Genomic DNA, 22,574 nt, shown 5'->3' on the forward strand with positions numbered 1-22,574 from the left:
CCACGTCTGTGGGGGCGGGTCTGAAGGTATTGAAGGGGTTGTGTTCAGCGTTGACCCTATTGTTTAGAATTGCGGTCATTGCTTCGAAGAATGGGGCGTAGACTGATGAGGGGACGGTGGGGGCTGGGAGGACAGTGACGGCTCCTCTCTGGTTTATGGTGACGGTGAGTGCGGTGACCGGGGCGACTTGGTTTTGGGAGGCCATGAACTTTCCGAAAGTGACGGATAGTTCGGCGGCCAGTGTCTCTGGGGATTCGATGGGTTCAGGTGTTTGTCTGGTCGCGAAGAAGCGACGCTGGACGGCGGGCAAGGTCTTTGGCCCTGGTTCTCTTGCTTTGGGCTTCTTGGCGGGGGTGCGTTTCTGGGGGGCTTGTTGCCATTGGTGGAGAGTGTCTTGAGCGACTTGGACATATGAGCGGGTCTGTTGGGTAGTGGCTCTGTTTGGCCTGGTAGCGGATTGAGGGGGGTTGGTGGGCTGCTGCTGGGGGCGGGGTTGCGGCTGGGCGTTTCGCTGAGTCTGCTGTGCGGCAGGGGGGTTTCTGGGGGGAGTGGTTACTTGTGGCGTTGGTGGAGGTGGGGCAACTCTAGAGAGGGCGCTGATACGGTCATGAGCCCTGTCCACTTTGTTACCGATGGTGGAAAGTTGGGAGGCAGTTTTCTCGTGCTCATCTGTGAGCTCTTCCAACTGACGGATGAGGATCGCGTTTTGGTTGACGATGCCGATGGTGATGGTTAAGAGAAGTCTCTCGAGGTGGGAGGTGCTTTCGTGGGCGAGCAACTCGGCAGCTTGGGTTCTGAGGATACTGGAGTTGGTGATGCAGAGGACATCCTCATCCAGTTCAGCGAGGCGTAGTCTATCCATGACATTTAGCAGGTCTTGGGGGGGGCTTGGCATTGTGAGGGTGGTTGAAGCCTAAGTATTAAAGACTTTTGGCTTCGTGTAACGTGGTTGCAACGAAAATCTTGGTGGTGAGTTTCAAAAAATCGAATCAATAGCGGGGAAGAAGGTGGTGTTTCCTCCTTAGTTCCTTCCACATTCCTATATTCCTTGGCGCATGGCCTGAATAAGATTGCGCGACCGTGCTCATCTTCCGGGCCATAGGAACACTTAATATATATAAGCACTTATCAAATAATTTGGAATTTATGCTAGATGATAACGGATGTACCGGCTTACTCAGTGACTCAACCTATCACATCCCGACTTGGCCTGCGCAGCTGCGGGATAGAAATGGTTAGTAATCAGCCATAAGTAATTCGCTGGTCCGTACCACTGCTATAGCACGTTCAGAATCCATAGCGAAAAGATCGAATTTGCAGGCGAGTTTTCTTGGCTTGATTTGACAAATTCCAAATAAAAATTTACCAATGCGTAAGGTTGTCAACGATCACAATTAGTTAACAAATGATAGGTTTCTTCTGCGTCTAGATGTAGGCTCGATCTTCCAATTAGCTCCTACATACACGTAGCTGGTTGAGCACTGAACTACATACTCTACATCGAATGAGCTGCAGCTGTTTTACCGTTCCATCACTAATTCAAAATCCTTATTGATATCCCAATATCAAGAAGGGAATACGCTTGCATGCGACATTGGCCATGGAAGATCTAGACTTCATTAGACGATACATTTGGAACTCGGTTATTTGAAAAATCATACAGTAAAACAGTTTCAAAACAGTATTGGTTGTCGATAAACATAGAAATTCCACCCTTATATTGATATATACTACATGTAGGTACATACATCATAATGATAGGCTGCATATTAGGTGCAGCGGATCGTTTCGGAAGTTACCTGAGTACATGTAGCTCTTATATGCATTCAGGTAAACCTATACTAGAACTGTACTACTGCATGTTGGTATACCATAAAGACGGTGTGCACGTTCTTTACGACGCGGTATTTTTCACCGCTCCAGCCCGAAGCAGCGAAGATGGGGGCATACCTTGAAGACCTCATAAAGTTAACGAATTTTATCAAGAGGTACAGAGACATTTTAACACAATGGTTAAGCATAATTAGAACCAACAATATATATATGTAGTCAGTGGGTTGCCGTTGTACCGTGATGACCGGGGGGATTGCACGACTTACTGATCAATCAGGTATTGTAGTTGCCCGGTTACAGATTTCATCATACATGTATTACTAACTCCTATGGCTTAAAGATATCTATGATTTGAAAGTAGGCCCTTGCAGCTTATGCCTGCAGAAGAAATCACTATAGGATTCAGCTCTCTGTAAAGTCATCTTTTTTGATTAGAATATTCAAGTTTAACCTGGTTTCTGGGCACTATTTGACATTAACTGGGCAAAATAGAGTTTCCTTGGTCACACTACTGACTGCAATAGCTGGTGAGTATGGAATGAGTCGGATATCAATGCTTAGCCCCCTTAAACGAACTGGATATTCCAGGGCTCTTGGTACTATTGTATCATTTGGAAGACATCTAAGGTATAAAAGCTCACCTTCCAGCAGTTAATCCACCTCTTCACCTCTTCACCTTCTCAATCATTTCAGTCTACATCAAACCATTGACTTTCACCATGGTTCATTCAGGCTCCATCTTCTTGGCTCTTGCCTCCTCCGCCCTCGTTACTGCACGTCTTTGCACTGATGTCGACGTCTGCCTCAAGGTCACCACCAAAAATGCGCAGTTTGCGTTTCCCACGCTCGAGACAAACGAGCAGGCTGCTGATCTTCAATTCCAATTCGCGCTTCGTGATCAGGAAGCTGTAAAACCGACTGGCTATGAAACAGTTACTGGAAATTACACCATAAACGCCCGTTTTTGTACTCCCGATACCCCCGGTGCCAATTCCAAGACTATCCAAATCCTTACCCATGGAATTGGTTTTGACAAGAAGTATTAACCCCACCACTCCTCATTATTCTATCATCCATCTCTTCACCCTTTTCCTTATTATCACTCCAACTTTCTTCTAGGCCTATTGCTCACATATTCTAGTTACTGGGACCCGGAAGTCTCTAGGAGCAACTATTCTTATGTGGACACTGCTCTTGCGGCTGGATACTCCACCTTCTTTTACGACCGTCTCGGCAATGGCAAATCATCCAAGCCTAACCCGAACACCAAAGTTCAGTCTTTTGTCGAATTGGAAATCCTGACACAGCTCACCACCTTGATCCGTGAGGGCGCTATCGGTCTCGGCATCACTCCGGAGAAGGTTATCCATGTGGGCCACTCGTACGGCTCTATCCTGTCCAACCGCCTAGCAGTCGACACCCCTGAATTGTCTGACGGACTCATTCTCACCGGGTACGGACATAACTTCAAGTGGATGCAGGCCTCCCTCGTTGCATGGGGTTTCGAGATCGCGAGGCTACAGGACCCCGTGAGATTTTCAGACTTTGCAAGTGAGTACATCACATGGGCAACCAAATGGTCGAACCAATTCTTCTTCCTAAAGTACCCCTTCTTCTCGACCGAGGCTTTGGACTACGCGGAGGAAAATAAGGGACCCGTTGGACTCGGAACGCTATGGACTATTGGCATGGGTGACTTTGTGGCCTCTCAATTTGAGAAGCCGGTTTTGGTATGTTCCGATTTCCTCTTCTTTTATCTGTGCGTGTGGAATATCTGTGCTAACTTGAGTCTCGTAGATCATCACCGGTCAGTATGACCTTCCCTTCTGTGGTGGAAACTGCACTGGGATCTTGGAATCGAGTGAACCGTACTTTCCAAACTCGACGGCGTTGAAGATTGTGTTGCACCCAGATGCTGGACATGGTATCAATTTGCAGTTCAATGCACAGGATGCATATAAGACTATTCTTGATTTCTTGGAGGAAAACTTGTAGTCTGTTAATGGCATTATTGTATCTTGTAGAGTAGTCTAATATCCCTAGTTAGAAACCGTTGAATAGAAATGTTTTATAGCCATCCTTAGTAGAACAGAGTGGGGCAAGAATCAGTATACACACACGTAGGTTAGAGATGAAAGAGCAGAGTAGGGATAGATTGATACGTCTTTCGTACTGCTAGATTTTAGTGAGAGTTGGCCACCATAAGTAAATATATCTCAAAGAAAGTTACCAAGGCTTGTACTGTCAGTCATTCCCCTAACCCATGCAACACATACCTAACCCTATTGCCACGTTCAAAACCCACAACGAAGCCCGTTAGCTTGTTTTAGGAGCTCGGATTCCCCATAGATGAGGGGCGTTCAGCAGGGTGTTCATTATGGAATAATACCATGATGAGGATCTAGAAGGTATCACGCGGTAACGGCGGTTTCAACTCGTACTCAGCACGTTTGGTAAAGCTACATGTAGGTGTTATTCATCAAGCAAACCAAAGGCTCTTAACCCTCACCCCCTGCGTGCGGTCAAGTTAGATCCGGGCTGATAATCTTTCCCTAAACCACACACTAGTTAGTAGGGCTGAGTGACCCACGACTCGAGGCACATCTAGGACAGAGAAGCAATGACTCTCTACAAAGTAGCTATGTATCCAACTCTATACGCATAGTTTGACTGATTAGATTGAGTAATCCCCATGATTACTTTGACCTAAGCTTTTCCCCAGCTCGCTTGGCGGTACATAGCTTTTGAAGCTAGGGTAACGGTCGGGACTGGAGGCGGAAATTTAATATAATCCTAGCTAGGCTTCCGCTTCCAACGGCAGGGTATATATTGGTTCTACACTGAGGCGACGTCCGCTATATCGGCCTGGTGGGGTATTTAATTTGTGTATTTATAGCTGGGGCTGCCTTTTGCTTGTAGATACATATACTTGTAGGGACTACATGTAATATAGTGGAAGAGCGGCCCCAAACCAAAACTTGACTTGTAGGAGGCTCGGGTACGACTGTTTGTGGTTTGGGCGAAGGGCTTGTCCGTCTTGAGAATGGAGCTTATGCCTTCGATCCAGCCATTACACAGCCACCATAAGATTTTGATTTCTTTAGAATTTCCCCCTATATAATCAATCTCACGGTTACTTAGTTTATAGTAGCCCTGTCTACGAAGGGATCGGCCAGTCACAGTGCATCACTCGATTTCCTTGGCATCCACAATTTGCTGTAAATCTTTGAATATATGTATATACCGAACGCTTAGAAGGCTATCATCCTTTCTTATAGCACAACATCGCCTATCGTCTATGTGTGGTACGTGTTGAAGTATCGGGCCGGGAGTGAGAGGGCCCGTAGGCGCTAGTGCAAGGCTAGGGACTCACACGGGCAGGCAGTCAAGCATGACATCCCCTCTGTCCACCATCCATCTTCTCTATTTCCATCTTCTCTATTTCCATCTTCTCTATTTCCATCTTCTCTATTTCCATCTTCTCTATTTCCATCTTCTCTATTTCCATCTTCTCTATTTCCATCTTCTCTATTTCCATCTTTTTCTTTCCTACCTTAATACCTGGACTTGCCACCCTCTGGTCACCGTCATCATCACCAGCTTCGCCCGACCAGAAGCCAAACCCAAACACACGCAGCCATTACCACTGAACTGTGCTCATCGACGCCTGTAGATATGTCCACCGACATTAACACGGCAGCTGGTTATTGTTTTGGGGCGTGGAAATGGTAGATCTAGAGGAGGAGAAGTGCAAGGCGGAGATAGAGGTAAACGTATAATATACTCACACCAGCCTGCCTATCAGCCCCACTAACAACCATCCGTTATAATTGTAGCTTATTCTGACTGCTCTGGCCTTTAGATCTCCCCTGTCTATTTAAGAAGACATGGAACTGAACTGGTGGTGGAAGAAATCTAGAGATTACCCGGTACCACCGCGCCGGGGCCTGTACGGCGTTACCCACACGAGTCGTAGGAAAGCTCCCCCGATAGCAGTAAGGAGTGCGTTCTTCGGCGATTTTGAGAGGATGCAGAATGTAGATATTCCGACACCGACGACGACCTCTTGATCAATTGAGCCGCAAGACGGGACTTGGGTGGCTGCTGATTAGATCGCCGGACGGCAGGTAGGCAAGCCTGATATCATGGACGCATGAACGACGACTGTCACTTTGAATCTCATGTGGGAAATATCCTTAATCGGCAGCGCCAGTTTAAAAGAGAGTTCTCTCCATTGACAATCAGTCCAAGCGGGTATAACTTTTCTAAAAGACAGATCCCATATAACGAGTGATCTCCTATGACCTCATTCGGACGGGGAGTGGGGGTTTGGAATTACCTAGTTAAGGTTTTTCTCTTTGCTACACCACAATATAATTTTGCACATAAAAGGATTCCTGGGACGGTACATATGCTCGTCTCCATCCCTCGCCGTCCCCGAGCCTCCGACAGCTGGATGATGCACTTAGCCGTGTCTAATCACTGCAGTAGCAAGCTCCATAAGCACACCTCGTGTGCGACAGCCCAGGGGCTCTCTTTCCCCCCTCAGGATTGAGACTAGGATCTGGAACTAGCAACCGAGACTTAGAGCAAGGCTGGGACCGATACATACATAATGTACATACTCTTGTTAGGTACATACATGTATGTAGTATCTCCGCAAGACTACATGTAAGTAGTGTAGCCGACTATTGCGGAGCTAGATAACTACGGTATACCAAGCCACATATTTGAATGACAAACATGATCCATATACTGCTGCGCAATATATTGCTACTACCTAACTACATGTACCTCTTAGGTAGGAAACGGCTATCAAGTGATAAATGAGTACATGTGGCTATGCACGGACACGGGCCAATTCTGCCTTTCGTAAAAGGCACGGACCAAAGATCTGTTTACTAGTACTTGTTGCATAAAACTCTCCAAGGTGCACAATAGTTCAAGTGAAGTTCAGTCACAACTCGATATGCCGGAACTCAATGCACGAGGTTCTCTGAGAACATTATTTTTCCTACTGCAAAATCAATTTGCTACCCCGGATTTTTTGCTATCCCGTACGAAATCCTTAGAATCTTGGCAATCCGGCATCGAGTTGCGACTGTGCATTCTTAGCGTGACATTATCGCAAGCATATTCGTTTCCGTGACAGGCACACAACGAATAAGTTTACAGACACCTCTAAAAAAACAACTTGGGCTCAAAATTTAGAAGAAGAAGCAAAAGGAAAGCTTCTGTGAAGCCCCACGCGGGGGTCGAACCCGCAACCTTGAGATTCCGCTTAAGAGTCTCACGCTCTACCGATTGAGCTAGCGAGGCGCGAGTGCAAATCTCTTCCCGTCTTTTTTAATCCGTACTAAAAAGCCAGTCCACTATTACTTACATACATAATGTAAGTACTGGTACTGTTTGTACTTTCACCCAGAAATCATTAGCAGCAGCAGTGGGGCTTAATAGCGCCCGTTAAGGGGATGCTGGGTTAAGGAAAGTGATTTCTCGTTTAGCTTGGATTTAAGGTTTAGTAAATGTTGAACCTAGCAATATACTTTATGCAGTCAGTTTAAGCACCCGCACGAACCTCCTCTGCTACTAAATCTAGATCTACATACTACATGTAGTATACTCTACATCTCAGAGTAAAGAACTAAGATCTAAACACAACACTTCCGGGAATCGCTGATAACTACCGCGTAGCTCTAGTATGGTGAGCTCACGTCTTATGTATTTTATCCCCATATACCAACTAATAATAAGGCCGTGGGCTAGGTCGAGACGTATTTCATCACTCGCTGACGTTAGTTTGAATGACAACATGTCACGTCCCAATCGCCAGAGCCGCGACTGCGGGGCTGAACAACAACACCTCGTGCATGACCAGGCGCCCTCCTGCTCATCGCATCTTTTATGCATTTCACATTGTTCACGGCGTCAAGTTTCAGTGCCATCCATAGAGCCCAGAGGAGGTACTTATCCTTCTCTATGATGCTACTCTACAAGGCCCCATACATGCGATAGAACTGACGTCTCTGAGTACTATTCAAGGATCTCAGCTCTTACATAGCACGACCGAACAAATGCCTCTTTTCAAGCTCCCCAACGAACTGTTGATCTCCATCGCCGAGCACCTAGACGTATCCGGCATAAATAATCTCTCTCGAACAAATCGTCGCCTATGCATTCTCTTAACATCACTATTACATGATAGAATGGACTACGACTATGTTCTCTTGTGGGCAGCAAAGCATCAGCGAAAGGCACTGCTGGAGATTGCTCTTGAAAAAGGCGCAGACATCGAGGCTGCAGACGATTCGGGTCGGAATGCTCTCAGCTGGGCAGCAGCTTCCGGTTACAACGATATTATATTTTATCTACTTGATGAGGGAGCCGATATTGAAAGCAAGGATTCTTTAACAATGACCGCTCTTCACAGAGCGGCAATTCATGGCGCTGAACGGACGGTTACGATTCTCCTAGAACGAGGCGCTAATGTTGCTGCGTGCACCAGTGTTGATGACACTGCGCTGCATTGGGCGTCGTTCCACGGCCATCTAGGAGTAGCGAGGATTCTTCTTGATGCAGGAGCTCCTGTTGATGCGAAGGGAGGCCAGCTCAAATACACACCCTTGATCAGCGCAGCATACACCGGCTGGGACGAAGTGGTGAAGCTTCTTCTAGACTATAAAGCTGAAATTTCTGCGCACACCAACCAGAACGATACGGCGCTACATTATGCGGTCGCTGCGAATTCAACTTCCATTGCAAATATACTACTAGATCGGGGAGCTTCTATCGAGAGTCCGGGTTCAAATGAGATTACCCCCCTTGGTGTAGCCGCCCACAGAGGGCATCTTGAGGTTGCGAAAATGCTTCGACAAAGAGGAGGCAACGTTCTGGCCCGAAATGTTGAAGGTCAAACGGTATTGCATCTGGCTACAAGAGATGGACATGTTGATATGGTTCGGCAGCTACTGGATGATGGTGCCGATATTGCTGCACAGGATAAACTAGGCAAAACGGCACTGCACACCGCAGCAGTTTTTGCCCACGAGCAGACAATGATGATGCTTGTGTCTAGAGGGGCGAATCTTCTTATGAAAGATGAAGAGGGGCGGATACCATACGATATAGCGGTTGTATACGGCTGGAAAGACATAGCGGATACTCTCCTCGATCCAAAGATGGAATCATTACTCAGCCCCAGACGCCGTAAGTGGCGCCGGCGAGCGGGAGATTGGATGAAATCTCTTGAATCCTCTATCCACCGGAAAAAAGGGAAACCAGTATCCTGAGCCTATCTATAGCCTATTACACCGTCCTTGTTTGTTCCGTATGCCTCAATTGATATTTATGGTCGGGAGTTCGCAGAAGCCGAACGATGAGTTGTGGACAATATGGAGGAGGAAAGCCTTAAAATCTCTTGCGATAATATTTTTTACCATTTTTTTCTTCTTCCTGCTGGATGTGTATTTTTTTATTTTTTTTTATCACCCTGGTGGACCTTAATTCCTCTGTCTGGTTTAAACAACTTTGACTCGCTCTCTTCAATCCGTTTTGTCTGGCGGTTAGTATTTATAATACATAGGCAAATCCAACATGGCAAGGCTTTCTTATGTTTTTTTTTACATGCCTACAGAGCAACAGAGTGCGCACTGGGGTTGCAAGTATAAGTAGGATCGTAGTTGACACCTTCCCCCTGTATACTGAATACAATATAAGCATAGCATTAGGCGCAGGAAATATCCGATTTACGCATCCCCCATCAGCGCGGTTTATGGAAGCGGAAAAATGACACTGGATACGCCTGCACAGGCAAAACTACATACTTGGAAGGTAAATACGGATATAGGCTCGCCGGATACATCATTAGTAGAAGAAACCTTAGGAAGCCCCCTGAAGCTCAAAAGTAGATTGAGTGACAAAACTGTTTGTGGTATTGCCCTCGATATGGAGATTCTTAAATGCTACCAATACGAGTTGAAAAGTGATCTTTCAAGCTGTCAGAGAACCCCAAACTGCTTGAAAGATAACTATCGAGAGCCCCACGCGGGGGTCGAACCCGCAACCTTGAGATTCCGCCTAAGAGTCTCACGCTCTACCGATTGAGCTAGCGAGGCATGATTTTTAGATTGCTGGGCCGTAATTTAGCTATTTTCAGTTTTTAGGTATGAAATTTACCCCCTGCAACACCTAGCGCAACAATCCGGATTCCGGGTATAGCCTATACAACAGAAATTTACAACAATTACACACAAACTTGGCCAACATAAAGGTTTCCAATCCACAGAAGAAAAGAATATAAAGGAAAGAAATCCCCGTTTATAGTACAAGCACGCGCGACTCCAATTAACAATACAAAAAAACGACTATCTGGCTAAAAAGAAATCTAGTTCCGCTAAAGTTACGGGCTTTCCCGTTCACCCCTCCACTAAATACTCAAATTGTTGAGTTGAGCGACCATTTGAGTTATGACTGCTCGGGCACGGGCGGTGAGGGGCTGATCATGGTTGATAGGAGTGTATTCGCGTCGGAAGTTGATGTAGAATCCACGACTGGTTTTTCACCAGATATCGGTGACTGAATCTTTTGGACATTGCTAGAAACCTCTGAAATTTTCGTTAACTCATCATTCGGGCTCGCGTGAATGGTGGTGATCTCGAGGTCCTGTGTTTGCCCTCGTTTGCTCCTGTCCTGATTCCCAGTAGACTCAACTTCTTTCACTTCCAGAGTTGGTACAGTGCTCTTTACGACAGGCTTGGTACCTTTTAGCTTGGATTTTTGAGTGTTCCGTATGTACTCCCCAATGAATTTCTGGAAATTAACCACTGGCCCCTTGTCTATCCTCCCAGTGATCAACTCTTCAAAAAAGCCTTCAAGTTGAGATTCCACCAAAGACTTTTCGTAAAAGCTCTGAATTGCGCGACCGATATCAGCATGCCCGTTCTTAAGGCTTCGTTCAAGGCACCCTTTGACAACCTTGGAAACGAACTCCTTATCACTGTTGATAACTTCACTAAAAATAGACTTGTTTTGGGGAGATGTTCTTATAACCCCCTCCCCCCGCTTGGTCCCCCTCCCTCCTTCGTTTCCCCCCTCCTCGGCAACGTTTCCATTCCTCCCCTCCCGTTCCTCTCCATTTCTGTTTTCCCCTTGGACCGACTCAATTTCCCCTTCTCTGCGTACTCTTTTGAGCCTCTTGGGAGCTCTAAAGTCAGACATCGCATCACTCGGATGTCCGAGAGTCCGTCCCATATTATTCTGCGAATTTGACGGAGTGTTTTCGATATCGATCTGATCCTGTTTTAAGAGCATAAGCCTTTCTCTCTTTTTGCCATCGGCCCCTGTATTCGTGACAACTTTCGAAGGGCCTACTATTGTGTCGGATCCAGTTTTTGGCTCGGCTATAGGTTGGCGCTCTGGAAGATCCATATCAGATTTCATTGCCGCCTTATCTACCGATTTTTTCCTCAAATTCCTCTTCCGATAGCCATCGATCATACCTGGTTCCATCAAACTTGTAGTCTTCTCCGTATCCTGAACCTTAGACGGTTCCGAACTAAGCAGCGCCGCGCCTCCAGGCGTCCCCTCTGCCCCCAAACCATTCCCTCCAACCGTAGGGTATGAGCCATTCTGCTGTTGATGAGGCGCCGGACCAACCGGAGTCTGTGGAGCCATGCTTGGGGCCTTCATTTCCGTCTGAAGATTTCTCATGAGCTTCTGGAATTGAGCATACTGCTCCGGGGTTGCCTTTCGAGCAAGCACTTTGTCCATCAACTCTGAAATTGTGGTGTCTTTTTTCGATAGTTCGTACATCTCTCGGATGGCCCGGACCTGATCCGGGTGATTGTGTCTTGTAGCAACCTCAATCGCCACGTTGACTATATGCTGCAAGCGTTCCCTTCCATCAGCTGTCTTACTATTCGGAGGAGTTGGGAGTCCGCTCGGCGGAGGTGGCGGAAGTCTTGGCAGAGTGAGTTTGGGCTTTTCCATTGTGTTTCCGTCTGACATCGTCGGCATGCTGAGATTGTGATGGGAAAAGTGGTTGTGGGGAGATGGATGGGGGCGAGGAAGAAGTTATGTAGTGGTTGGGTCCAAGATAAATGCGGACTAGGTGGCAGGGCTAAATAGCGACCCTAGCCCTCAGAGCCTCGGATCATTCACGCATTTGCACAGAAGGCTGGGCGCTGGATCTGAGATTCAGGGGTCAATTAAGAATTGTTCAAAACTGAATGTGGCAATGACATGTGAGGGTCACCTGAGAGCAGATAATAATTGCTATTCTATGCATGAAGATACAGAGTCCAGTGGAACTCGATGCATGACTCGCTCCAAAGAAAATGCGCGTGCGGAATGTCCTTTGTTCTTACGTGTTATTTTGTTGAAATCATAAAATATCACTCGATGACGTAATTACACACTAGTTGGGTTCGCGCAGCATTGATTGGTGACCACGTCGCTTTTACATTTTTAGCAATGCCTGACAGATATCATCCACTGTTGTGGTATGCGCTACAGGTATTGCGGAGAAATATTCGGCCACTGTTGCGCTTGATACATGCCTCTCCAACCTTTATCGAAGTAACAATATATCATTACCGAGCGCTGATCATGAGTGATCCTTCATGATCCAGTTTCTTCTCTCCGGTCCCGTTCTCCATAACTCATCAGCGGTTCTGGTGTTGGTCTACTATCTCCCTGATGTACTTTGAGCGATAAAGGTTTCTCCTAGTAGCAGAAACCTGATATCTCCATATATTCGGATGGAACAAAGAAACACAGGGTCATAATGCCCAATCAAAAGTTTCATCAAATATCCAATTTAGTACGACCGAACTTACAGGAGAATGAATGCTAGAGCCAACAGAAGGTAAGTATTTACTGAATCCTAAATAAGTTCTCTTTCTTCTCAAAGGTGTCAAAAACAGCATTCTCTGATGTGGCAGATCTTATTCATCTTGAAACATCAAGCAGCACAGAAATTCGGATTAACTCAACTTGAAAAAAATCGTTCTACAAAAGGACTCTATGCAAACTAGAATGAACCGACTGCGTATACCAGAACATTCTCAATTTCATTCCCAAAGAATACAAAACAAACTTTCCCCCAGACTCGAATCACGACTAATGGATACACACAGCACCTTACCACCTCCCGTTTCCACGCCTCTCCGAGTAACTTTTATAGAAACTCGGATATATCCTCAATGCCTTGAAGCTCGCACCCTTCAACGTTCAAAGCGCAATTATTTAGCATGTGGTATTCCCAGGCCCAAACTCATGTATGCAGCTAGCTACATGTATACATTCTTAATGGGCATTTCATTAAATCCGCCGCGGTATCCACGCACGTACTTTCTTCCACCTCAGAAAAAAAGACTACAAGAAGTACCTAACGTATCCAGCGTAGGTCTGTCTGCTTACATAACACAGTGAGTTTCGAGTACAGTAGTTATGGCGTGTTTGTCAAGGATGATAGGTGAGATGAACTTACGGGTCACAATAAGGTCAAGAGAGTGTTCGGAGGCAATGAAGACGTGACTCTTATACTTCTTGGTGGGAACAGGCGATTATTTTAATATTTACTACACATAGCTAATGATATATTCTCTCTTCCTTTATAAATAACCAATCCATTCCCCGGCCCTCCCCGGCCTATTTCGTGCCCTTCTCTACCAAAAAGAAAGAATATCTCCACCATCAAACTCATCTTCTTCCTCATTCTTTTGTATGTTGGTCTTCATAGTTGCAACACGCTTCGCCAATTCGTTCGCGTCGTTCAAGCTAATCAACTTTCTCTTCCCTGGGTATTTCTCCAGGTAGGAGACGCCAAGTTCATATGTTTTCACGAGGTCTTTTGTATCCACTTTCCAGGTCACGCCATCTTTTGGCTCCTCTTCCTCATCCGTTTGATCAACATCCATAGACTTCGGACTATCCGGCGTCGAGAGGTCTTGTCCTGCTGGGGGGTAAAAATCGTATATTTGCTTATCAACGGCAGTCGAGCGCGCCCGCGAGTTGTATGGCAGCCCTTGCGGCGGATTGCAATAGACATCGGACAAAAACAAAGAAGCCGCGATTTCCATTGGGGTGCGTCCATTGGCGTTTTCATAACGGGTGTATTGCGGTGCCATTTCTGTGAAAATGGTCAGAACGCCAGGCAAGCCGCGTTGATACGCCTATTTCCACGATTGTCAGTTTATCCTGAGATATGTACTACGTAAAGCTTAAGAGGGGGGGTAGCAAACCCAGTGAAGCGGTAGATTTCCTTCAACATCCGCAATTCCCAAGTCCCGGCCCTTACTGTATTTCAAGATAAGCCTGAGAGTGTCCAATTTTTGACCTCCAGTCCACTTAAGCCATGCAGCTAATGGTGTTTGGCTCTGTCCCAATGACCTTTGTGTCCATCCAACCTCATGAACTTCTTTAGGTATCATTTGAAGGATCTTCTTCATATTCTTGATCTCGCCAGCTGAAAGTGCGTGATGCAAAACATTACACCCCTTGCCGTCACGTGCGAAAAAATCAACATCGTATTCAGGTTTCAAAAGCTCTTCGAGGACAGGAACAAGATGCATCCGTCGAGTCATTAACGAAACAGCGTATAATGCGAGGTTAAGAGAGTTGTTTGTTCTTGCCTCTATCGCGCCAGGTCTAGAAAGAAGGAATTGGAATGTTTCCATTGGATATTTCTCGAACCAGCCTTTAATCGCCAAGAAGGGTAGAAGCGTCGTTTCAACACCAAGTCCTTTCTGCAACATGAACCCAAGACCATCTCCTTGCTTCTTTAGAATCTTGGCACGGATATGACTGGGGTTCGCTGCCATAAATTCTTTGAGACATTCATATGGTCTTTCTGACAAGAGCCACTTTATCGAAGCCAAGTTCCCACATGAAACTGCGATGTGCGCCGGTTTGTGTTTCTTGTCACTTTCAGTACCATATGCTGGATAGGAGCTCGATGCCCAATCCTTTCTCTTGGTACCATATACTGTTAAGCCTTGATAGAATTGCGGTTTCTCCTTCTGCAATTCCTCATCAGACTCCTCAAGTTCTTCGAAAGGTATGCCGAAGGGTATTGTCTTCATAATTTCTTCGAGTATCGTGATTCGACCAAGCGTTAAGGCCAAGCGAGTATGGCTGCGGCGAGTACGATACGGCTTCACTGAGAAGTCTGCAGCGTGATGCATGAATTTGTTGGCACCGTTTTCCTCGCAATCATCAGCAAGTTTGAGGAGAAACCTAAAAAGCTCCATATCATCCTTGTAGATTGCCCAGGAGAGCAAGGTCCATTTCCAATTGGCACCGTTGAGGGCACCTGTGCCCGCCAGCTTATCATAATCTTCGCGATCAATAAACCTGCCTTGGGTCATATTATTTGCAGTGAGATATGCCTGGAAGCCTCGTATTAGCCATTGATATCCCGAATGTACGAAGAGTTACTCACAAAAGGCGAAATATCACACTTCGTCAACCCCTTCCTAACCCCGATATTTTCAATCGTAAATTCGCTGTTTCCTTCAGTTTCTCTAATTTCATCTTCATCCCCATCCTCATCTGCGCCTAGAACATAGCGTTTTCCAGCTGATTCCCCTTCCGGAATCTCGTATTGTTCTTGGACAATTCCCATGATCAACTTTGCCATTTCCCAATTTCGATTTCGCAGAGCCACAAAGAGGGTAGAATGACCAAAAGAGTCAACCACTGCCATTCTGAGCGCCGGCAATGTATTTTCTCCCTCCCCGGAAGGGCCAAGAGTAAGTTCCTTGACGATCGCTGCGTCTTCTGGAGTTCCACGCCAAATGGCTTTAAACAATCGTCGGTAGCCAGCTTGCACATCGCCCTCACCAAGATAGGGGGTTTCGACCTGGTTCGGTGGCAGGAAAGTGCAATCTTTCTTATACTCTTCCTCTTCCCTCCCCAAACGCTCTATCTCCCAATTATCGGACGAGTTTGAATTGAATAGCTGTCTACTCCCACGATTCATGTTCGCTTCTTCCTGCATTGCAAGCTCCTTCTTCTCGGGGAGCAACTCGTGATAAGTCTTTGCTCCAAAGGAGACAAGAACACTCTCTGTCTTCTCGTAAGACTGCAGAAGCTCCTCGACAGCGGCTTTCTGGGCCTCGCTCGCATACGTTCGTTTATCATCCTGTTTAGGAGGACCCTTTTCGTTGTGTGCTCGACGGGCTTCGTTAGTCTCCACGAGGTGTATCTCCGCAAAGTATCGTCTATAGGTCCCCGGTTCAATATCATCGAGGGCCTCGGGACCAAAAATGATGCGTTCTCTCCATCTCGTTTGTTTCGGGTCCTTGTAGTTCTCTAAGAACTTCTTGCAATGTTCAATTTTGTCTCTCAGATGCTCTAGAACTGTTTTACCAAAGACCGGCAGGGTGCCACTCCACCTCTGCGCACTGTAGGTCGATTGAATAATCTGACTGACATCTGCACCGGCAGAAACGAGTTTAGGTATCAGATCGTAAGCACCGAGATAGACAGCAATTTCGATAGGCTGTATCACATCAGCACCGAAGAGGATCTGCTGGTGCGCACTGTCATGATTTTTCTCAACTGCGGAAAGATGGTAAACGTATGATTCTAAGTCGATCTTTCCCTTGGCTCCGTGATCAAGAAGGTAATGAGTCACTTTCTTGAACTTCTCCAGTTCGTAATTGACAAGCCTAGATATTTTATTTCTATAATTAGTCACTATACTCTTTAGAATATAAGTAAAATGTGAGAACTTACACAGAGATCAATGGTATTTGTGAGGCTTTGGTATGATAACCGATCCGTTTGCCTGCAATATTATCGATAACACTCATAACCCCCGGCTTATCCAGCTCAAACATTTGGTCTAAAACATCGAAATCTGCTGCCAGAACGGCATAATGGAAAGCACTCGTATTGTTGAAACTGTTTGCTTGCGCAGAGCTTGCACCTAGTTTAAGTAGGCATGCGGTCATGCTAGCTCTCTTCTCGACATCCCTTATCTTGAGCGGGAGTGCCAGGGCCAGAATTGCGTCAGAGCCCTTCTTGCCTTCACTTTGGTTGTACGTGTACTTCTTCATTGGCAATAGGCAATCTGCTCCATATTGAGAGACTAGAGCTTCGACAATATGTTCATGACCGGAAACAATAGCATGGTGGAGAGGAGACATCCCGTGACTGCAGCTTTGATATTAGCGTATTTAAATATAAGTGGGGGTTTGTAGAGTTACTCACTCCCAATCGACAACATTTATATCATAGATATCATCGTCTTCCTCGTCTTCGTCATCAAATGCATCAGGCTCCTCGGGAGGCTGGATCTTGACAAAGCCCTGAGTTGTGGTTGTCTTTTTGTCCCCAGATTCTGCGTCGGACATCTGATCATAGCTACCTTCTTCTTCCTCGTCATCATTCTCATCCTCATCATCCCTATCCTCATCCTCATCCTCATGATCAGGGTCATCAACCCCTCCCATTACTAAATCAGTACTATCTGACTGGGTAGATTGTTGTGCGCTTTGATCAGGATCCTCTCCCTTTGCAGCCTTCTCTGCCTCAGCCTTTCTTTCATCTCTCTCGTCCTTCTCTTCTTGGTTCTTCAGACTCCTAGCCAATAAAATCTTCACAATATCCAGCCTACCACTTGCAGCCGCCAAATGTAACGCTGTCCGTCCATCTTGCAATCTTGCCACCAGTTTTGCTCCAGCATCAACAAGAACCTGCAAGGTCTCCACTCCAGTGCCCGCGCTGATACACGCAAGATGCAATGGAGTCCTTCCACAGAAGTCACGGCGGTTGACATCCACTCCTTCCTGTGAAACCCAGTTCTTCACATATTCAACGTCGTCCTCCACGATCGCCTGGCACAACAACTCGGTCGAGCCGACATACGCCATATCCATGTAATCTTCAGGGCCCAGCGGATAGAAAGAGCCAATCTCTTGTCTTCCTGGATCATCCCGTAAGAATGTGATTGGGCCACTGACATAGATTTTGCTTTCCTCTTCGTATATCTTTCTCTCCTCATCATCCACAGGCTCTGGGCAAAATCCACAGCAGTCGACCACAATATCCTTCACATTTCCAAAGAACACTGGATGGCGATGCAGCGCAACCTCGCGATGGGGCGGCTTGTTCATGGGATTCCATTCCGCGTTGAGCAAGAGGTCCTTCTTGTAGAAGAGCTTCTCGATCCTCTTTGCGTTGTACTTTTCGCCGTATGGGATGCTGAATTTTTGGTAACCACTGACATCCTCAAAATCCCATTCTGCGACTTCGTCATTGACACGTTGTTTTAAATCCTTTTCGTCTTTGTAAACAGCAGTCGTATACTCCTTCTGTGGGCGCCCCATCTCTTGCCTTCGCTGAATAACATAGGACTCCCTATCCTCGGGGCGTGGGAGCGCTTCCAAGACGAGCAAGCGGGCCAGCCCAACAGTCTTCTGGAATGAACGCTCGAATATAGTAGGGTCAATTCTTGAGCGGTCGAGAAAGTCGCAGTAGACTTCGAATCCCCTATGGGAGTACTTGGAGAGACGATTCTCGTAGGACGGCGAACGACGGGTGAGGTCAATATCATTACATTGGGTCATGCAGGCCCCGAGAGCACGTGGGTTCGCAAGGACATTGGTGCCGTCGTAGGCGAAGCACGAGCAATTGACGTCAAAACCTGTGAGGATCTGGGAGGGTGATTTATAGAGACGGAGTACGATCTGAACATGACGATTCGGGTATTGGGAAACGATAGTGATGGTGTTTCGGGTACGGAGTGTACTATTTCATAGTCAGTTTTAATACTATAATCATTATAAGGATACAAAACTAACGTTGTCTCCCAGAGAAGATTATCTTTAATGGTTCTTTCAATCTGCTCCATCTTCTTGATCGCCTCTTCAGGGTCCTCAATACCATGTATGAACAAGTCAATGTCAGAGGCCGGAGCGAGCTTTTGATGATAATACTCGCGAAGGCTTTTCTTGCTCTCTGCGTACTTCTCAGGAACTTTGAGTAAAGGAGTCAAGACGGCCGAACCAGCAACAACTACATTACTCCAGTCTGCGCACTTTTAGTACCACAGTCATGTATGGGAAATAATCAATATATATGATTACATACCCATATTCAACAAAGACCCTTCACTAAAAACGTTGAAGTTGTCTCTAAACTCTTTCAAGCTCTCAACCAGGAAATGCTCTCCAGAGGCCTTTCTATCCTCTTCCTTCAAGGCCATGATATATCTACCAAAAATATTAGTTCAATTCCCCCATTAGACCAATTCCGCTGGGAAACAATACTTTTCGCTTTCCTCCTTTGTCTCCTGCGCCAAATTTCTAGCCCTGATTTTTGCCAATCTGGCATTATCATCTCTGAAGAGCGATATCAAATTGACATTTCCCCGAACAAACTCATGCTCCGGCTTCTGCGCAAAGTACGCCCTCAATGCCGTCTCATATTCTAGATATGGCGCCAGCAGCTCCCTTATCGGCACCCGCGGGTTCTCTTCGACATATTTCAAAAAGTCCCGGACAGGTATCGGAAGTTCAGGGAGGACGGGAGGGAGCTCGACTTCCTCCGCGAGAGGCTGCTTCCTGAGCTGGCTGGCAGAGGACCTCTTCGTCTTGGGCCCAGGAGTGGGAGCGGGCGTGGGCGTGGGAGCAGAGGAGGGGGAGACTATAGACATGGGGTCGGGGGACATAGACGACATAATGCTTAGATGTGGGTATTTTGTAGCTCAATTGGCCGTCAGAAGAGTCAAGTGGGGCTGGGGAAATGAAGAACAGAGCACTGAGGTTTTTACATCTAGAGTCGGGGGAAGACGCGTCTCTTTTATGAAGAGCGCGCGCTGAGGGGGTTAATTGAAGTTTGAAAAGCGCGTTCCTAATTTACGCGTCTGTGCATCGATGGTGGGGTCTCTTTCTCTTTGCAAAGAGTCATAATGATGACGGGCTGTGCCAAAATTCCTTGTAATGCAAAACTGTGCCGGGATGCTGCTTAATCGCTTCTGCTTCCACTGCTGGCTGCATGATGATCGTGATGCTATTCAAACCCGGGCCAGACTTTCCAAATCGCGCTCATCAGCGCAAATCCTCTATATGATATACGTCAAGAAACTTGTTTGCCCAATTCGCATCCTCCAATCGATCCAATCCAATCCATCGCGCTCTCGCATCGCGCGGGGTAGAGAGAGAGCAATCGCGAGGCCAGTCCAACCCGATCAATGCAATGCCCTTCGGGTTCACGCACGGGTTGCTGCTGCTGCTGCATGCACTTAACGCGTTATTCCACGCGTGATCATGTGCCTGTACCCTGCCCTACCCGCCCATCCCCAATCCCTGCCCGGTGAGTCATGAGCTGTGAATGAGTCTTTCTTTGTCTGTGCGCGAAGCCGGCGCATAAATCTTCGTGATAATCTAAGATCGCACCGCGGGTGGGCCTTTAAGACTAGAGTATTTGTTGATGTGGAAGGTGCTACAGAGAGAGGGAGAGAGAGAGGTACACCAAAATCTTGAGCTCAACAGTTTAGACCGGCTGTTGGGTACAATACAACAGAACATATGCCGGACATCCAGAGTGGAGTTAAAGTGTCAAAGACAATTCATCGTCCTGAGAATACTGCCGATATCAAGTCTGGATGTTCTTGCTGGACGGCCTAGAGAGCGAGTAAACTCACAGTATCCTGACGACAATGTACCGTAAGCATAAAAATTTGAATGTGAAGAAATTTTTGTTGGTACAGTACTGAGTCAAATACGTTATTCGGCGTCAGCATGAACCAACTTTCTAGATCGCAAACGAAAAGCCAAATCTTCCAGCTAACAAATCTGGCAATAGAAGCAAAAGAGAAAAAAAATAATGAGAGAACCCCACGCGGGGGTCGAACCCGCAACCTTCAGATGTATTCTAGAGGACCGAAGTCCCATAGAAGTCTGACGCGCTACCATTGCGCCAGCAGGGCTGGATGCTTCTGCGTCGGCCTCATGGCCCTCATGACTGTGTTTTTTTGTTGCCGGGTTTCCGTTTCGCTTGGCACTTGCCAAGGCGCAACGCTGTTGGAGGGGTGGTGTAGGGTTAGGTTTTAGAGCAACCGTTTTAGAGCAACCAGAAGAGATATAGCCGAAATAATCAGCGAGGGCTCTGGGATTTGCTTAAATCCCAGATAAAATATTGATAGAAGCTTATCTGATTCCTCGGTCCCGAAAGGAACTTGTTCCACATACATTCCATCTATCATAAGTCTCACCGGGGAAATCTCTAAGGCCTTATTCGGATGTGTTCTTTCTGACCGGAAGATTTTAAGAAGACAGATTGCATAAAACTAATCCAAAAAGACAAGGACTACAGCAGCTTAATCTACAGCCATACCGTGTAAAGCTGCTTCATCAGTACCAAATCCCTAGACCGACAGACAGTGAGTTACCGAGTGATACACCATGACCAAGATGCCAAGATGCCAAGACGCCATTACCACATCTTGGCACGCCACTCCGATCCGGCCTAGCCGGCCAGGGACCCTCCTCAGCACACCCGAGCCTGACGAAGCTTCACTCGGGATGCACCACACACGCAAGGACCCCTCCTCACCCTCCCCACCCCACCCTCTCCTATGTATGTAAGCACCCCCTCCGCTTCAGCCTCAGGCACAAAGCGCTCTTCCCCCCCCCCCCCCCTCACATGTATTGCGCAATCACGCTGAAACAACCCGCTCAGTCTCAGCGCAAAACAAGCGCAATCCCACTCACTGTGTCGTCTGTCTCGTGTCTCGGAATAGTATTAGTCTAGTGATTTCAAAGCCATAGTAAAGCATAATGAACCTAGCTGGTAGATGTAGAAGACAGCTGTAGAAAATATATAAAGCCACCGTGACTTCTCCGAGGCGAAGGGGGGGGGGGGGGAGGGAGAGCTATATAACCGCATCATCGCATCTCCATCTTCTATCCATCTACCCCCTCCAGTCCAGCTTCCAGAAACCACACCCCGCAGCAACACGAATAACAACCCGTCTACACACAAACCCCACATAACCTAACATACCATAAACAACCATGTCTGACCACACCTACGAGTTCCGCGTCGCCATGTCCTGCGGCGGCTGCTCCGGCGCTGTCACCCGCGTGCTTAACAAACTCGAGGGTACTACCTCCCTCCCCGCACTCCCCTTCCACCCCGCGCTCCCCTTCCACCCCGCACCCCACGCCCCAAACCCCGCTAACTAACACCACCACCAACAGGAGTCAAGGAATTCGACGTATCGCTCGAGACAAAGATCGTCAAGGTGACCACCGAGCCCAGCGTCGACTACGACACGGTGCTCAACAAGATTGGCAAGACGGGCAAGAAGATTGAGAGCGGGGCCGAGATTGTGGACGGGGTCAAGGTGGAGAAGAGTGTGGCTTTGCAGGTGGAGGCTTAGTTAGAGCTTGGTGGGGGGGAGGAGTTTTTTTTTTATATTTTATGTTTGAGCTTCTTTTTTTTTTTTTTTTTTTTTTTTGTAGTGTTTGAATGAGAGCTGTTTTTACTGGCTGTGAACTTGGGCGTGGTGAGCTGTGGTGATGCTGGTGGTGATACCTTCTTTGCTGGTAAACTACGTATTAACGAGCTATATGCTTTTATGCTTCTACAGGAAAAGCACTAGTGATTCCATGGCTAATGCAGTGGCAGTGGTATTGATATAAATTGCGAATAAACTATTAAATACATTTATCGTCCCACAAAAAACAGTCCCAGCAAGTCCCAAGCTACATTTATGATCCCAATATAAA

General features: G+C 46.9%; 7 protein-coding genes across 7 annotated transcripts; 4 read left to right on the top strand and 3 right to left on the bottom strand.

The window, feature by feature from the left end:
* Positions 1 to 44: 44 nt before the first annotated feature.
* On the bottom strand, positions 45 to 895 carry H6S33_009762 (uncharacterized protein; the record flags this gene model as incomplete). The annotated part of the gene is made up of 2 exons (XM_044841193.1): positions 45 to 56; positions 557 to 895. 2 exons carry the CDS (start codon positions 893 to 895, stop codon positions 45 to 47), a joined length of 351 nt encoding a protein of 116 aa, XP_044698577.1.
* Positions 896 to 2,552: 1,657 nt separating this feature from the next.
* H6S33_009763 (uncharacterized protein) lies at positions 2,553 to 3,828 on the top strand (the record flags this gene model as incomplete). The annotated part of the gene is made up of 3 exons (XM_044841194.1): positions 2,553 to 2,872; positions 2,975 to 3,563; positions 3,631 to 3,828. 3 exons carry the CDS (start codon positions 2,553 to 2,555, stop codon positions 3,826 to 3,828), a joined length of 1,107 nt encoding a protein of 368 aa, XP_044698578.1.
* A 1,892-nt stretch (positions 3,829 to 5,720) lies between these two features.
* H6S33_009764 (uncharacterized protein) lies at positions 5,721 to 5,903 on the top strand (the record flags this gene model as incomplete). Its single annotated transcript, XM_044841195.1, has 1 exon — positions 5,721 to 5,903. The coding sequence occupies one exon, from the start codon at positions 5,721 to 5,723 to the stop codon at positions 5,901 to 5,903; it is 183 nt and encodes a 60-aa protein (XP_044698579.1).
* A 2,004-nt stretch (positions 5,904 to 7,907) lies between these two features.
* H6S33_009765 (uncharacterized protein) lies at positions 7,908 to 9,122 on the top strand (the record flags this gene model as incomplete). The annotated part of the gene is made up of 1 exon (XM_044841196.1): positions 7,908 to 9,122. The coding sequence occupies one exon, from the start codon at positions 7,908 to 7,910 to the stop codon at positions 9,120 to 9,122; it is 1,215 nt and encodes a 404-aa protein (XP_044698580.1).
* A 1,174-nt stretch (positions 9,123 to 10,296) lies between these two features.
* H6S33_009766 (uncharacterized protein) lies at positions 10,297 to 11,847 on the bottom strand (the record flags this gene model as incomplete). Its single annotated transcript, XM_044841198.1, has 4 exons — positions 10,297 to 10,436; positions 10,593 to 11,127; positions 11,203 to 11,246; positions 11,331 to 11,847. 4 exons carry the CDS (start codon positions 11,845 to 11,847, stop codon positions 10,297 to 10,299), a joined length of 1,236 nt encoding a protein of 411 aa, XP_044698581.1.
* A 1,652-nt stretch (positions 11,848 to 13,499) lies between these two features.
* On the bottom strand, positions 13,500 to 19,519 carry H6S33_009767 (uncharacterized protein; the record flags this gene model as incomplete). The annotated part of the gene is made up of 8 exons (XM_044841199.1): positions 13,500 to 14,006; positions 14,076 to 15,221; positions 15,275 to 16,505; positions 16,573 to 16,992; positions 17,050 to 18,588; positions 18,642 to 18,870; positions 18,931 to 19,052; positions 19,110 to 19,519. 8 exons carry the CDS (start codon positions 19,517 to 19,519, stop codon positions 13,500 to 13,502), a joined length of 5,604 nt encoding a protein of 1,867 aa, XP_044698582.1.
* A 2,338-nt stretch (positions 19,520 to 21,857) lies between these two features.
* On the top strand, positions 21,858 to 22,225 carry H6S33_009768 (uncharacterized protein; the record flags this gene model as incomplete). Its single annotated transcript, XM_044841200.1, has 2 exons — positions 21,858 to 21,945; positions 22,044 to 22,225. The coding sequence occupies 2 exons, from the start codon at positions 21,858 to 21,860 to the stop codon at positions 22,223 to 22,225; spliced, it is 270 nt and encodes an 89-aa protein (XP_044698583.1).
* Between the last annotated feature and the right edge of the window lie 349 nt (positions 22,226 to 22,574).

This window comes from Morchella sextelata, assembly GCF_020137385.1.
Source record: "Morchella sextelata strain SCLS chromosome Unknown scls_3, whole genome shotgun sequence".
Classification (NCBI taxonomy): domain Eukaryota; kingdom Fungi; phylum Ascomycota; class Pezizomycetes; order Pezizales; family Morchellaceae; genus Morchella; species Morchella sextelata.